This window comes from Peromyscus californicus, unplaced genomic scaffold (genome assembly GCF_007827085.1).
Source record: "Peromyscus californicus insignis strain IS unplaced genomic scaffold, ASM782708v3 Scaffold_19__1_contigs__length_69161282, whole genome shotgun sequence".
Taxonomy (NCBI): Eukaryota; Metazoa; Chordata; class Mammalia; order Rodentia; family Cricetidae; genus Peromyscus; species Peromyscus californicus.
In genome coordinates this window covers 55,666,295-55,682,722 of record NW_026294491.1, presented here as the reverse complement: position 1 = coordinate 55,682,722, position 16,428 = coordinate 55,666,295, and the positions used below count along the sequence as shown (strand labels likewise).

The following is a 16,428-nucleotide window of genomic DNA, read 5'->3' as shown; positions in this document are numbered from 1 at the left end:
ATATATCTACATATATATATATATATATATATATATATATATAGAGAGAGAGAGAGAGAGAGAGAGAGTGAGAGAGAGACATACATACCAGCACACAATGAAGTGAGTGTGTGTGTGTGTGTGTGTGTGTGCATGTGTGTGTTTTACTTAATACCCTTAATAAGAGAATATGTTCCAAATTATTTCCCTGTTGTTGGACATGACATTAATTTATCATACGTTTACCATTATATAAAATATCATGATGAAGGTTTAAGATTTTCAAGGTTCAGTCTTGGTATTATGGACCAGACTTTGAGAATAAATGTATTAAAACACTGGACAAATAAGCCAATTTATGGACATTGATGTAAAAATATGACAGAGTTGTGTGTGGTAATGTACAGGTATATCTCAGCACTTGAGATTCTGAGGCAAAGTTGTAAGTTTGAAGTTAGACTCGGGTACATAGTGAAATCTTGTCTCAAAAAGAAAAGAAAAACTTTTAATGAATGAATAACAAACAAACATCCTATAATAGAGTGGGCAGAGCTTACTATCAAACTATTACTTATCAAACAAGGGTTAATCGTGTCATAGTAGTGCCCTGCCATGATAATAGTTGGGTGATTTTGCTGCTCTTGAAAGGACAAAGGAAGAATTCCTAAATTTCTAGACTCTGAAGAGAGGACCTCTATGGATTAGAGTTTGACAGGAAAGGAGACACTAATGACCCAGAGCATTTGTGGGTGCAGGGTTCCAGGACCTTCACTAAGGCATTTTGATTTATTCCTTATTGTACCAGTTGGCAGCAGGCTTCTTGAGTTGATTTTCATATCATTTTGACGATATAAATAGTATGTCCTCCTTGATATATTGCTAGTAAATCTAGGAAACGGATCTCATTACTTCCCCCAACCTCTGCGTTACTCAGAACTCCTTGTGATAAACATTTAAATGAAGATCTTTTTTCTCTTCTTTGTTTTTTAGATATGACGTTATTTCCACTGTTGTTGCTCCTGGCTGCTGTGTTACCTCCGTCCCTTCTTCAAGTACTTTTAAAAGTATTGGTAAGGTTTACTATCTCCTCAGAACAAATTAGGCAACCATGAATGCAAGGAAGCTATCATATCACTCTTCCAAACTGTTAAAGGTCAGAGTCTGGAGTAAGTCACTTTGATCCTTAACAACAAACACACACACACACACACACACACACACACACACACACACACACACACCCCTCAGGTGACTTACATCCACATGTAACTCACACTCCAGGGAATCTGATACTCTCTTAAGGCTTCCACTGGCACTCCACTCATCTACAGAAACCTGTACTTGAACTCAAACGTATACGCTTAAGAAACATTTGGGGATATTGTTACTTTACATTAAAATAAAATGTGAGGATTTCCAAGCAAGGACTTTAACATGTACATCCTTTCTGCCTTAGAAATCACTAGCTGTGAGAGGCTTTCAAGGTGCCTTCAGAACATGAAACATTAGGGAGAGATGGACGTGTCGCAGCCACTGTCAATGCAGTGTGATTAGATCCATGGGTGCAATGTCTACAGAGACTTGGGGGAAGTAAGATTGCAGGAAGGAGAAGCAACTGATCCCAGCACTGAGATATAATGTATGTGAGGGTCAGTCCGTCAATAGTTATGTTGTAACATCTTGCTCTACACTACAAAACAGCACATTTTGGAGTATGTTTGTATCAGCAAATGGCTCTTATATCTCTGCCAACTCACATAATATCACTCCATCCCCCTGTGCCACACAAATGAAATATGTAAATTTAAATATCAGTATCTGAGTTAACTTAGTAGGCTTATTGCTGTCCATTGAAATGTAAAGTCAGTAATGCTCATTTATTTTCAAGAACCCATTGTCTCAAAATTGACTTGGATATCCTATTAGATAAATCTGTCTTTGGAGTGATCACAAAAACCTGTTACATATAAAATTCTCTAATGAACACATGTATTGGCTGAGGGCCTACACCTTATCTCACAAGCTTTGAAAATCCTGGTCAGGTGGCTATTGCCTCTTAAGGTCTATAGTAAATTATGTGTCTTCATCCTTAGCACTTCCTTGCTACAGCCTAACTGAGTGTGAATCACTTAAGATTCTCTACTTTGCATGGCTATTATTATAGATCTCTCTTAAATCAAAATTGACATTTTTAGCCTCAGAAGAAATTTTATTTTTACATGCCATAAATTCATTCTGTTCTCAAAATTTTTATTTAAAGTGTTTCTAATAAAAAGGCATATATTTTCTTAAATTTATTATAAAGGCTTAATGACCAAGATTGGCCTGAGTACTTTAAAAATGACTTTCATTCACCTTAGACAACATATTCACTTTTTAATGCAACCTTAACATACACTAACATGACTTTAATTTTATTTCTATTCAGGATATGAATTTTGAGGATTTGATAACCTCTAAAGAGTCAGTCCAAGAAGAGATTGTAAACAAGCACAACCAACTGAGAAGAATGGTTTCTCCACCTGGTAGTGACTTACTAAAGATGGTGAGGGCTCACAACAGGACAGTGCATTTGGAGAGCTGTGTTTGGAGCCTGTGGATAGCATCTGGATTCTCCTGTGTGCTTTAAGAGGCTCTGCCTCTATTTTACCTTCTATTTAAAAAATCAAAAACAGAAGTATTCATTGTTTTGTTTGTCTGCATATGTGTCTGTGTCTGTCCTTATGTTATGGCATGCATGTAGAGATCAGAGTTGGTTCTCTACCTCTGTGGCTTTAGCTGTGCAATGATCAGAAGAGAATTCATTAAATTTCTTTTATAACAGTGACTCATTGGTATTATGGAGCTATGTCAATTATTGTGACTGAAATAAAACCAATTTTTTTAACTCTGGCCGCCAGTGAAAAGCCACGATGTCATTTTGGCTCACTCTTTTCTCCTAAGGTCAGAACATTTCTCCTTTAATTCCAGGGACCTTTCATATAAATAGTCTACTCTCCAGATCCAGAACCAAAGTCCATGTGTCTCTTAAATTCATTCAGTGAGGGAAAAAAGAAGCTAGGATTTATGAGGCAACTTCTTACAGCTGTAAAAATAGTCTTAGTACTTTAACATGGTGAGTGCTAGTCGCTCTACAGGAATTACTCAGTCTTTAATGATTTCTGCTGTGATTTCACTATGTTATTGAACCATTAAAAGTTTTAGTAATTTTTTTGTGGCCTTGGAAGAACAGACTACTTGTATTTATTTGGTACAGAAAAGGCCATATACAAGTTGGAGTAACTGTGGACATAGGTTATGAAACTAGTAAGAAGACCAAGAGGGTAAAGAGATGATACAAGGCATGGAAAGTGGAAGTAAACAGAACATGTGTGACATCAAATGGAGGCTGTGGGTATGCATGGGAGGATGGGCAGTATCAGGAAGAAGGGAAAGGAAAATTTACAACAATAAACTTATTTATAAATGCCACCATGAAAGCTGATAGTATACTTGCTAACATAAAAAATTAGACATATACTATATTATATATTGATTAGCATGAAAATCAGAAGGTGCCTACAGATATTTTGCAATGATATTAGCCTGTCTGCAAAGATCATGTGACTCTGAGGTTTGAGTTATTCCATGGGTATGTTCTTTCCTTTTCCTCTTTAGCAATGGAGCAATTATGCCCAAGTGAATGCACAGAAATGGGCAGACCGGTGCTATTACACACCCAGTCTTCAAGGAGACAGGACCACTGGTATGTAAACTCAATGTCACTTACAAATGAATGGAGAGTTACACAGGAAAGCCCATTTTCTCATATCGTGCTTACAAAAGTTGTAAATAAACACCAATTCTGATGCTGCCTTTTTTAACGTTAAATATCTCTGGGGCAGAGATGGCTCTGAAAGGCTCTACTTTGTGCTTATTGAATGTTTTATATTTTACACAAACTGTCTTTCCTGATGCTAGCTTTATGTCTTGCAACCAGTTTACAATTAAAGCAAGGTATAGATTGTCTTTTTCTCTGCTTTAAAGATTAGAAACTGATGTCTTGATCAATATCATTACTAATTAAGGCCTTATAAAGGAAATTTGAAATCAGAATCTCTTTTTTATTTTATCCTATTATTGTTTTATTTATGTGTTTGTGTGTCTCTGTGTATTTATGCACGTATGCATGTATGTAAGAATGCTTCTAGAGGCCAGAAGAAGGCACCAGACCCTGGAGCTTACAGGTTACAGGTGTTTGTTACAGTGCTGTTGTTACAGGTGGTGGTAAGCTACACTGTATGGACATTAGGAGTTCGATGTAATCCTACTGAAATAGCAAGGCATACTCTTACATGCTCAGCCATTTCTCCAGCATTCTGAAATTAGAATTTCTGTCTTTAACTCACTATCTTAATGATGTGGCTTGTTGTGCTTCCAAGCTATCTTTTCAATTATAGTATATTTAATTTGATCAACTAATTCATCATTTTTCCCTCAAGAAATATCAAATATCTTGTCATTTACATTTACTACTTCTTTTACTATTTTTGATGGGGAGGAGACAGGTCTCACTGTATAGCCCAGGATATCTTCAAATTTCTGATCTTCCAACCTCATCTTCCTAAGTACTAGGTTTTTGTGTCTAAGTCAACAATGTGTGTGAACCCAGCTCTTCCTTCATTTTTTTTTTAGATCAACTTATGAATGCCTGAAAGGACATATTATGTTAAATTAAAAATAAACAATGTTTACATAAGGAAGTATATAAATGATAACAAAATTAATAAATGGATCATGAGATAAAATATTTCTGAAAACATTAAGAATGATCACCTTTGGCCCAATTTAAACCTAGTAAATTAATAATCTCTTTTAAAGGTTTTACTTCTTAGAAGTTTCTAATTTAATAACATGACTAAAAATTCATTAAAAGTCTACAATATTCAGTTAAAGTTTAAAGTAATTTTTTATTTACTGAGTTTGACAAAAATACTAAGCTATTGTTGGGGGTTAAAAGATGCTTTTTTTCCATTCTCTGAAGGAAATATGGCCCATGAAATTTTAATTTTCTAGTTAAGACATGACTGTAACACAAATTGCTAAATGGTACTATTAACCAAAAACCAGGAGCCAGGTATTTGGGTGAAAGCTGAAAGATCAGAGAGCAATCCAGCCATGTCTTATCTCTAGGAAATCCTCAGCTTTCAAAACAGAGCTACTTCTTGTATACTCACTCCTATATACCTTTCTTGCCCTGACGTCTTACCTCTTCTTTCCACCCAGCTACATCATTTTCTCTTCCCATCCTGTTCTATCACTTCCTGTCTGTCTGTATAGACCTCCAGACTTCTATGGTCAACTAGTGCTGGTTTAAAGGCGTGTGCCACCATGCCGGGCTCTGTTCCCAATGTGGCCTTGAACTCACAGAGATCCGGATGACTCTCTGCCTCCTGAATGCTAGGATTAGAGGCAGGGGCTACCACTGACTAGCCTCTATGTTTAACATAGTGGCTAGCTTTTTCCCCTGATCCACAGATAATCTTTATTTATTAGAGCACAAATAAAATATCACCACACATGACCTATAAACTTTGAAAATATAATCCCTTCTGCTTTGTTTTCTTTGTACTTGTAGTTTTTTAAAGAATGACTGTAAAGAAGGCTCACACAGAACAATAATCCTAAATATGTAAAATTGTTACAAAAATCTCTAGTTACCAAGAAAAAACATTAAAGGAGTTCATCTTGATCTTCTTTAAGACTGCAAATCCACATTTGGTACACATGAGGCACAGGCATGTGTGTGTGTGTTTATGTGTGTGTGTATGTATGTGTCCTGCTTTTTTCTTTATTGCTGTCTTTGTGAGTGGTCTATCTTTTTTCTTAGACATAAGATGTGGTGAGAATGTCTTCATGTCACGTTACGCAGTATCATGGTCTCATGTAATCCAAAGCTGGTATGATGAATCCATAGATTTCAGGTTTGGTTCAGGCCCAAATCCAACTGATGCAATAGTTGGAAATTATACTCAGGTAAGAAAAACTACTGTCTCTGTAAGTGCTAGGCAAGGAAATATTTTTAATTACTTGACTGATTTCAATGAAGAATATCTGTGCAGAGAGTTTTATTTTCTTTTTGAGACATGATCTCACTATGTAGCTCAGAATGGCTTTGAACTTCCTGTCATCCTATCACATTCTCCCAATTTCAGGGAGTATAGAGAGAGTGCATACCAACTGTACACCTTGGGGAAGATCTTGAGTGGTTGGTTGTTCATTGGTCTTGACACTCATTGGCTATTTGAGCTGCCAGCTTTCAATGTCTTATCTAATCTTTGTAAGGGAACATACTTGCTTTTTTTTTTTTTCTAACCATAATTTCTTGACTCAAGTCCCCAAACAAGGATAATGGCCTATATTCTAAGGCAACTTTACAGACTCTAACAGATCTGTACATCTGTTCTGTATGGCTCCTGAGTGAAAAGGGATAAGGTATCTCCTGGACTTTTATTGCCAGAAACCCTGACAGCTAGCTTCCTGCTGGATCTAAAGTCCTGGGCCTTGGGCCCTTTCATTTCTAATACAATGATTCTTTTCAGCAAGAATTATATTTAGCAACATTGTGGCTCCATCCTGTCCATTGTCAAAGAGGGCCTTCTAAACCTAGGAAGAAGGTGATGTGGGTATCCTGCCTGGCTGGGTAGAGAGAAGATACAGATGTGGTACAGGCATGCAGCAGCTCCAATTCCCGGGCCTTATCAGATCCTCCAGGGTGAGAGACTTGGGCTGAAACACAGTTTCAGGAGGGACCAGGATATCCAAGGCCAGAGCTCCACACAGAAGCACCTACCAAGTACAACTTCTAGGAAATATGTTGAGTGTTGGCCTTCCACCAGGCTGAACCAGCAAGGCTTGCCAGCCACTCATGGTCCCTGCCCACACAGAAAAGAAGATACTCATGATCACAGCTTAGAGTATCAAACTGAACAGTCTCTTCTGTGCTACTGGGAGGAAGTTCTAGTTCATTTTCCAAGGCCAGGGCTCTATAGACAAAGAACACTTGATTTTGCAAAAGGACTTCAGAGTAGTCACAAGCAACATCTTGGTCAGTTTGATGTCTGACCAGGAATTGACCTGATATCCAGGTTCCCCTCTAGCTGTTTATGGTCACATGCCAGTGGGGTTGGAAGCAGTGTCAAAGATGTTATACATCACACCTGGGTCCTCCTGGTATCCATAGATTCTTTGATGTCTTCATTTTGACACCAAGCTTCTTGGCCTCAGCCAAGCCTTCTGCATCTTCATCATCTTGCAAACTCTCAAAGGTGACAAAGAAGAAGCTTCTCTGAGATGGGGCTGAAGCCACTGTCAGTCTCCGTAAAACCTCCACTCGGTACTTCCCAAAAGTTTTCCAGACTAACTGACCAACAGTAGCCTCTTAGGGATGTTCTAACATCTGTAGTTTGAGTCAATCACTTAACTTTGTCTATAAGACATATAGAAACAAGGTATACCAGCGGTGTTTTTAATTTTGTGTTTGTTTTTCTGCACTATTTTCTTCTCTGACCTGTGCCCTGTCTTCATCTCTGGGTGTATAGGTTATTTGGAACACATCTTTCCAAGTTGCTTGTGGAGTTGCTAAGTGCCCTTACCAATTACTGGAATATGTATATATTTGTCACTATTGTCCTCTGTAAGTATCTGCTTCAAAGTTCATTTTCAAATGCAATTTGACCTTTTTAAAATATCATAGTATAAAAGCAAATTAAAGATATTTTACACATGGAGAGGGAAATAAAAACTTCTAAATATTCCCTAGAGTTGAAACTTATTTAACTAAATCTTTGAAATGTCCGTCTCATCAGTTCCATGAATCATTTTCCTCATCTTTAAAAATGGTTTCTCTTCCCTCCTCCATTGCTGTTTTCTGGACTTAATGGTGACCTCATGAGGACCCAAGTATGAGGATCGTGAATTCCTATTGTCTGTTCATGCTTTGTTTGTAGGCTACAAAGCAAACTTTTAATAGTAGACCAGGAGTGAACATGAGTGAATGACACAGGTTAGTGATTGTGGTGCTTCTAATTAATTGATCCTACTCCTGATTATATAGGTTATTGGATCTGTTTTTAAAATTTAATTGTTGAGGTGCGATAGTGTTTCACAACTTTAATCCTAGGACTTGGAAGGCAGAGGCAGTCAATCTTTGTGAGTTTGAGGCTAGTCAGGGCAACACAGAGAACCACTGTCTCAAAAATGCAAAGTTTTTTTTTTATATTTTGCGAATTTCATATAGAAGTACTGTATTTCCATCATTTCCACACTTCCCTCTACTGGAATCCTTCCTACCACACACTTCCTCACAAATTCATGATCTCAGCTTTGTTATTGTACATGCACAAAGCCACACATGGACAAAAACAGATGCAGATGTAATTAAAGCATTTTTAAAGACAAATTAAGTTAACAGATTATGAATATGTATTCATTTTTTTATGGAAGTTTTTAAAGAGCTCAAACACAGCATAGAAGGGAAGTGAATTTCTGGCTTTAAAATCAGGATCTAGAGAATGAGTTTTTCAGATTTTTTTTAGTAAATTCTAAGGAGAAAGTGTTAAGATTTTAGCTTTCTTAAGTATTTGAAATACATTAAGGACCTCTCAAAGAGCCTTTGAAGTTTCAGACTTAGTAAATTCTTACAGGTATAAGGCAGCAACACAGGGTTTTAAAGATAAATCTGTGGTGTAGAATTTTTTCTGTTTTTTCAGAGGATCCAAGTTTGGTTCTCAACAACCACATCAAGTAGGTCATAACTATTTCTTATTTTAGCTTTGTATTTTTTATTTTTATTTTTTATTTTATTTCATTTTTCTTTATTAAGAAATGTTCTACTCACTCCTCATGCTATCCACAGACCCTCCCCCTCGTCCTCCCTCCTCCAACCCCTCAGCCCTCTTTCCCAAGCCACCCTGCATCCCCACATCCCCCAAATTGAGGTCTCTCATGGGGAGTCAGCAGAGCCCAGCTCACTGAGCCTAGGCAGGTCCAAGCCCCTTCCCACTGCACCAAAGCTGTGCAAAGTGTCACACCACAGGCATCAGATTCCCAGAAGCCTGCCCATGCACCAGGGACAGATCCTGATCCCCCTGCCTGGGTACCCCCAAACAGTTCAAGCCAAACAACCGTCTTCCATGTCCAGAGGGCCTTGTCCAGTCCCATGGGGGCTCCACAGCCAGCAGTCCACAGTTCATAGGTTTCCACTAGTGTGGTCCATCATATCTGCACATCCTCCCATCATGATCTCGATGTCCCTCAACTGCAGTATCTCTCCTCTCTCTCATCAATTGGATTCCCGGAACTCAGCCTGGTGCCTGGCTGTGGATCTCTGTATCTGCCTTCATCTGTCACTGGTCAAAGGCTCTATGATGACAGCTAGGTTATTTGCTAGGCTGGTCACCAGGTTAGACTGGTCCAGGCACCCTCTAGACCACTGCCAGCAGACCAAGGTGGGGTCAACCTTGTGGATTCCTGACAGCCTCCCCAGCACCCAGCCTCTTCCTATTCCTATGATGTCCTCATCTATCATGGTATCTTCCTCCCTGCCCCACCCACTCTGTCCCTGGGTCATAACTACTTTTAACAATACGACTAAGGACCTTTTCTGACCTTTGTGTGTGTGTGACTGTTCACGTACATAAATAAAGCAACAGAAATTAAGCTCGGAAAAATAGCAATCAGGCTAGTCCTTGTTATGTTTTTGCAGAAAGTTATAACTATTGGTTATTTTCCCCCTCAGTATCTTACATAGCATCTTCTAACATTATGAGAGCTAATCTGCAGGAAGGAGGCATCCAGGTCAATTCCAGCTCAATTCCTCCAACTCCTGTGTCTGAAGTTGGTGATGTTTTTAACAATAGGCTCTTATCTTTGAGTTCAGGGAGGCAACCAAGGGTGATAACAAAAGGTTATATTGCCCTGGATAAGGAGCTATGGGTAATCTATGGGTGTTGAGAAAGAATCAGTTTTCTTCAGAGAGGAGACTCCTGATAGGTTATCCAGTCCCAGGTTGTCAACCCTAAACACTTGTAAAGACCAAAGTCGTCAAATCCTGTGGCACTGTAGTTACAGACAGTTGCAAGCCACCTGAAGTGGATGCTGGGAACCAAACCCAAGTCTTCTAAAAGAGGAATATGTACTTTTAAGTACTGAGACATCTCTCCACGTCTATTATCCTTTTAATGCAAGAAACTTATACAACAAGAGGATGAGGGTCTTCAAATCAAGTCTTTTAAATGACTCATTTCTAATCTGTTTGTGGGTTGAATAGTAGGATCCTCAAAGAATTTTCAAGCATGTTTCTGTTGGCATTAAGTAATATAAAGAAGGAAGCCACTAGACTCCATCCAGCTGCCTGGTCAAGTAGGCATCTGGAGTCTGGTACCTAGAAGTGTCAGATGAGTAATGAAGAGGAGCAAATGACAGATCTTGTACACTGCTTTATGACTTTTTCATTCTTAACATTGCTCATACACCTAGAGCTGTGTTCTGCATATAGAGGTAAGGTTGTGCTGCAAGCCCTTGGGCATTGCACACCCCCTGCCACCCTTAGTGCAATGGAGAATCTGACTTTTCTAATTTCCTGTGATGATCAGCTAAGTGATGCTCCTACTGAGGGGTAGGCTTGGCACTTTCAGAGTACTGCACCCTTCAGAGAGTTTATATAAAGAGTTTTTCTCATTAATATTCTCATTTTGATAAGCATAGAAGTCTCAAACCCACATGCTAACTTCAGAAAACCCCGAACGTTCCTAAGCATTAGGATTTTCCCAATTATACACCTAAATATATAATACCTAAAACTCAGTACATCATCATCGTTACCTCATCCACACTATCGGAATCACAGCATTTTCTTGTATCTAACTTTGTCTATAGGAAATATCTTTTATACTCGAGTAGCATTCCTGTCTTATATGTTTTCCAGGTTATCAGGAAATGAAAGAGTGTTTCAACATTACAACATTTCTAAACCTTTAGATTCTTATTTACTCTATTTCAGTTACTTAGATTCTGAGATGATGGTTGAGGGAAAAAGTGAATGGATTTATTATCCCGTCATTTCACATATCTGAGTACTCTTAGGAAATGTTAGGTTTTTGTATAGCATAGGTAAAGCTATTAATAGGAATCCATATATATGTATGTATATATATATATGGAAATATATAGAGAGGTGATATACGCAAGTATTTGAGTGTATAGGTAAAAATTGAAAGTATTTGATGTTTTCCATTTCATTTTCAGTGGTAATACTGTAAGACGGCAATACATTCCTTACACAGTGGGAGAACCATGTGCCCTTTGTCCTGATCACTGTGACGATGGACTATGCAGTAAGTTTTATTAACATGCTAATGTAATAATATAAAATGTTAATCTGCTGTAAGACTTAATAGCATAGCCTTATTTTCAAGAGACAAAAATGTACTTAACATCATTTTTGGAATTATAAATTTTCCTCTGTTTAGGATGTACTTTTGACATTGAAAAACAGGATACTTTATGTTGTCTAAGGTTACATCTAAAAATCAGTGCATACTTGTGACTATATTGGTATTATTGCTATTGGAGTGTACAGAAATATCCCTGTGGCTATAATTCCATAAATTTCAAGTGAATTTTCTTATCCTCAATAACTTTAGGACAAATAGCTTAGCACAATAAAATCTTTTTTTGTTTTGCTTTTTGAGACAGGGTTTCTCTGTGTAGTTTTGGGGCCTATCCTGAATCTCGTTCTGTAGATCAGGCTGGCCTCGAGATCCGCCTAACTCTGCCTCCTGAGTGCTGGGATTAAAGGTGTGAGCCACCACTGCCAGGCTAGCACAATAAATTCTTAAACTCCCCCAGAGCATCATTTGAATTTTGTGTTACACTTTTATTTACTTGTAAATGGGTATTTGTGTCGCTCATTATATGTACAGACACCTGCATTTGTAAAATGGCTTCTGTGTGTGATTGTGTGTTGAAGTTAGAGGACAACTAGTGTGAATTGGTTCTCTCCCTTGATAATAAAGGTGTGAGAAATTTCATCACAGGAAGGGAGTGACATGAATGTCATAGTATCTTGTTTTTAGTATTATTATGAATATAAATACAAAGAATAAATATAATCCCAACATTCTGGGGGCAGAGGAAGGAGAATCAGGAGTTCAAACACAGGTTGGATTATTGATCAAACTTCAGGTCAGCCCAGGCTACATAAAGGAACTGTAAAAGTAATAAGGTATTTATAAAAATGGGAAATAACATCAAAGTTAATATAGAAAATTCTGGTGGCAATTCGCTGGGATTTTTGTGCATTCTCCAGTGAATTACAGAATTCTTTATTGTGTATTTGTGTAAATTAAGTTCACAATGCTAATGATATTAAGATTATAAACTAAAAAAGGAAGAACCAAATATCCACAGCTCTGCTGAACGTGCTTTTAAAGGAGACTATCCTAGCAGCAACAAGCAGAAAATTAAAAAAATAACAAACAGAAATAGAAAGAAAATGATCTTTATTTTTATTTTTGTAGTTTAATTTACTTATTTGTGGTTTAGGCTGTTTTCAGTCTTGATATAGGGTCTCACTATGTAACTAAAGCTCACCTAGAACTATGTAATCTAGTCTGATCCCAATCTTCCGAATCTTCCTGTATGCATCTCCCAGGTGTTAAGGAAATTGTATCCTCCAAAGAACTCTTAGACAAAGCATAATGAAAGAGCCAAGTAGGATATATCAATTCAGAACTAGTCATTTTGTGTTATTTGTGCAAAAGTTATGAAATTGGCTTGCAGAGAGAGGAGGTAGAATACTAATACTTTTTCGTTAACTGTGCTTGTTCAGTGATGATGAATATATACAAGTATGTGGAGATGTATAAAGGGCAAAAAGGCCTTGTGCACACAAGTAACCACCAGGGAAGTCAGGAAAATTAAACATACAGCTTATCTCTTCAGTGGAATGAGATGCATAACTGCTCTTTCTGGAATGTCAGGAATTACATAGTTTTACACCCTGGTGATCCTTTGCTGTCCGATGAGACAGGCTCCACCGTATCTCCCAGAATTTTTTTCCTTATCCTAGACCCTTATCTGTAAATCTTCAGCAATGATTTAGGTCATAAAACCCATTCTTACGACTGATGTCACTTGTGCTTTTCAACAGCCTAAGTGACTTCTATTCTTCTTAGGGCCTGGCCAATCCTGACACCCACAGGGGTTATGTTTACTTCAGTCATCTTCCTAGGCCCTGAATCTGGGACACTATCTCTGAGTCAACAGTACTCATTCTTATGAAAGAAGCCAGATGTACTTTGTAAAGAATCTCCATGTAAACATGTCTTCAATTGCTGTGTACTTGGGACTGAGTTAATTGTTATCAGAAAACTTTTTTTTTTTTTTCCAAAATTGTGCTGGACTTAAACATGGCTAATGTAAAATGGTCTGGGCCAGACTCTGGAATTCCTGGCCCAGCACTGTTACCATAAATTCAGGCTGACTTTCATTCTTATCTCTTCATGGATCATGTTTGTTTTTCCTCCTGGAGCTGGAAAGCCTGCAGAGAAGCACCACACAAGGTGAAAGAGGACAAGCCGTGTGCCTGTAGTGGTGCTTCTCTGGAGGTGGAATTAGCAGAGGTATGTGATTGTGTGGGCTAGATTCTAGCCTAGGCAACAAATAGGACTCTGTCTCAATAAACATTACCAAAAGTACAGAGGAATAAAGAAGTTATTTTGAATGATTTGGTAATTATGAATTTCCAATTCTCTGAGGCATGGGTGAGTTGAATGGAGGGTCATGAGCTGTCAATATACATTAAAGACATGACAAAGACTATAGGGTGAATTTCAAATGAGTTTTCTTGAGTTGTTTGTCACTGCTGGACATTTGAATATAAATACCTAATAATCAGAAGAAAATTCTCTACTACCTACATTCCCAAGTCTCTGTTTTCACAAAATTAGCTTCTCTGGTACAAAAAAAGTAAACAAACAAAATCTAAGGCAATCATGTACAACAGAACATTCTGGAATGATTTAATGGTCAGTATTTTCACCTAAAGAAGCTGACTGCTAGGCACAGTAGCTATAGAACATGTTAATGAAACTATTTTAGTATTTATCTTTATTTTATTTTTATAAATGTTTGTGTGCACGTATGTATTTATGCACATACATTTGAACCCAGTGACCATGGAGAACAGGAGAGAGCATTAGGTCCTATGGAACTGAAGTTACAGGTTATCTTAAGCCATGATGTGGATTCTAAAAATCAAAACTAATTTCTCTGCAAGAAGAGCAAAGACTGTTAATCACTGAGCCATCTTTCTAGCCTCTAAATTGTTTAGTTCCTCAAAGAATCACTTAAGTTAATTTTTTCAAGCCTTTTATGACTGAAGAAATTTATTTCAAGACATCTCATAAAACTCTAATTTAAAGGACATTCATTCATTTGCTCAATCCACTCCTCCCAATTCATATGTTTTATTTTGTCACTGTTAATAGAGTAAAATAATAACAAAGTAATAAATATCTTTGTTCTTTTTTCAGCAAATAGTTGTGAATATGAAAATAAGTACGTTAACTGTGCAGAGTTGAAGACTTCACTAACCTGTGATTATCCAATGGTTAAACAAAACTGCAATGCTACATGCAACTGTGAAGGCAAAATTCATTAATTTTCCAGTAGAAATGAACAGGGCCATGTGAAGAAAGACCACCTCCTCTGCTTAGGCTTGTCACATTCCAGTAGGAAATTAAAGGTATAGATACATTGAAATGATTCCAAACAGTAAACATTCCGTTCTTCCGTATCATTCCATTTAGTAGAAATATTTTACATCCAAAGATTTTAAAATAACATAATCAGTAATACCTTTGAACCTTGACCTCTGATTTCTGAGTCAAGCCCAAGGCTATACTGTTTGTCTGTATGACTAAGGTCTCTGAAACTCCTTCCTGAAAATAAGAATCAGGTTCCCAGAGCACAATGGAGTAAAGGAACAGCATATACTTCCACTGTAACTGTCAGTCATCTTCCCTAGCTCTACCTAGCTAACTATATCTGAAAACAAGTCCCCATTAGCTTTCTTTGATTTCTTCCCAACATTTGATCCTCTTCAGATGTGTGGGAATTAGTGGTTCAAATTCTAAACTTCAATTTACATTTTAGTTTTTGGGTTTTTCAAGCACCTTATAAAAATGAAATGTAATGAACAGAATTTGCTTGTCCAGGTGATTGCACTGACCTTGATTGTTTTAAAAAATTTAAATAAATCTTACTATTTGCATATTAATCCTCCCCTAGTATTTGTTTGAATTTCTGATTTGGAGTTTGTTTATTCCAGTATGGTATTACAATATTTATGATACAGTTTACTTAATTTTTATTAACATTAAGGTTCTTAGCCTTTACAAGAATTTGCATTAATCAGTACACACTTCAATTAATAAGCAATAGTAGAGTCAAGTTTGATAAATAATCCTAATCCTAACCTGGCATATCCAACCTTCAGGCCTAGCCCAGATCATATATCTGCTATGCCGGCACAGACTGGTGAGTCCAATGGACCCTAGATCACCTGTATAACCCCAACCTTAAGACATCCTTTGCACTGGGATAACTCTGATGCACCCTAGAATCTAACATCAGACAGACAATCAGTGAAAGAAATCCACATTCCCTGGTCAAATTGCTAAATCACAATATGTACAGTCCAGCAGTGTGACCCCATCCAACAAAATCCAATACATTTACAGAACCATTTTACAATTAGAATGAAACTCGGGGCACAAAAATCTTTAAAACATCATAAAATTTTATCAAGGAATTTGAAGATTTAAGGAAGACATTGTAGCCTGAAGGTTTTCCTGTGTCCTGCTCAGCCAGCAGTTGGGACAAGTCTTTCCCACTCACGTCCCCCAAGTAAGCACATAGAGGCTTATATTAATTAACACTGCGCAGCCATTAGCTAAGGCCTACAACTGACTAGCTCTTACTCTTAAACTCAGCCCATTTTTGTTTTGCCACGTATTCCATGGCTTTACTTGTATATCATTACATGCTGCTCCGTGGAAGGCGGGCTGGTGTCTCCTCACTCACCCTTCCTTTTCCCAGAATTCTCCTTGTCTGTTTATCCTGCTTATAGTTCCTGCCTGGCTCCTGGCCAATGAGCATTTTCTTAAACCAATGTACAAAGACATTATCCCACAGCATTTCCCCTTTTCTGTTTAATTAAAAAGGAAAGTTTTAACTTTAACATAGTAAAATTATATATAACAAAACAGTTATCATAACCCAGGAAAACCATAATTATCTAGTCTTCAACTACTTCAAAGACCCTAGAAGGATATATTACCTAAGTAAACAGGAAGAACATTGTAAGCACCTTCTAAAAATCTAGAATGACAGAGACTGCTGGCT

The 16,428-nt window shown here is 37.5% G+C and overlaps 1 protein-coding gene across 1 annotated transcript; it reads left to right on the top strand.

Moving 5' to 3' along the window:
* The first annotated feature begins 971 nt into the window (after positions 1-971).
* LOC128114118 (cysteine-rich secretory protein 1-like) lies at positions 972-14,683 on the top strand. The gene is made up of 7 exons (XM_052743970.1): positions 972-1,043; positions 2,408-2,524; positions 3,637-3,724; positions 5,849-5,994; positions 7,560-7,654; positions 11,266-11,354; positions 14,556-14,683. The coding sequence occupies exons 1-7, from the start codon at positions 972-974 to the stop codon at positions 14,681-14,683; spliced, it is 735 nt and encodes a 244-aa protein (XP_052599930.1).
* The last annotated feature ends 1,745 nt before the right edge of the window (positions 14,684-16,428 follow it).

What these genes read in the sequence shown, in the direction of transcription:
- LOC128114118 (XM_052743970.1), top strand. Translation starts at nt 972, where the DNA reads ATGACGTTATTTCCACTGTTGTTGCTCCTGGCTGCTGTGTTACCTCCG. An exon ending in ATTTGTCACTATTGTCCTCT is followed by an intron (nt 7,655 to 11,265) that starts GTAAGTATCTGC and finishes TTTCATTTTCAG; the next exon opens with TGGTAATACTGTAAGACGGC. An exon ending in CTGTGACGATGGACTATGCA is followed by an intron (nt 11,355 to 14,555) that starts GTAAGTTTTATT and finishes TTCTTTTTTCAG; the next exon opens with CAAATAGTTGTGAATATGAA.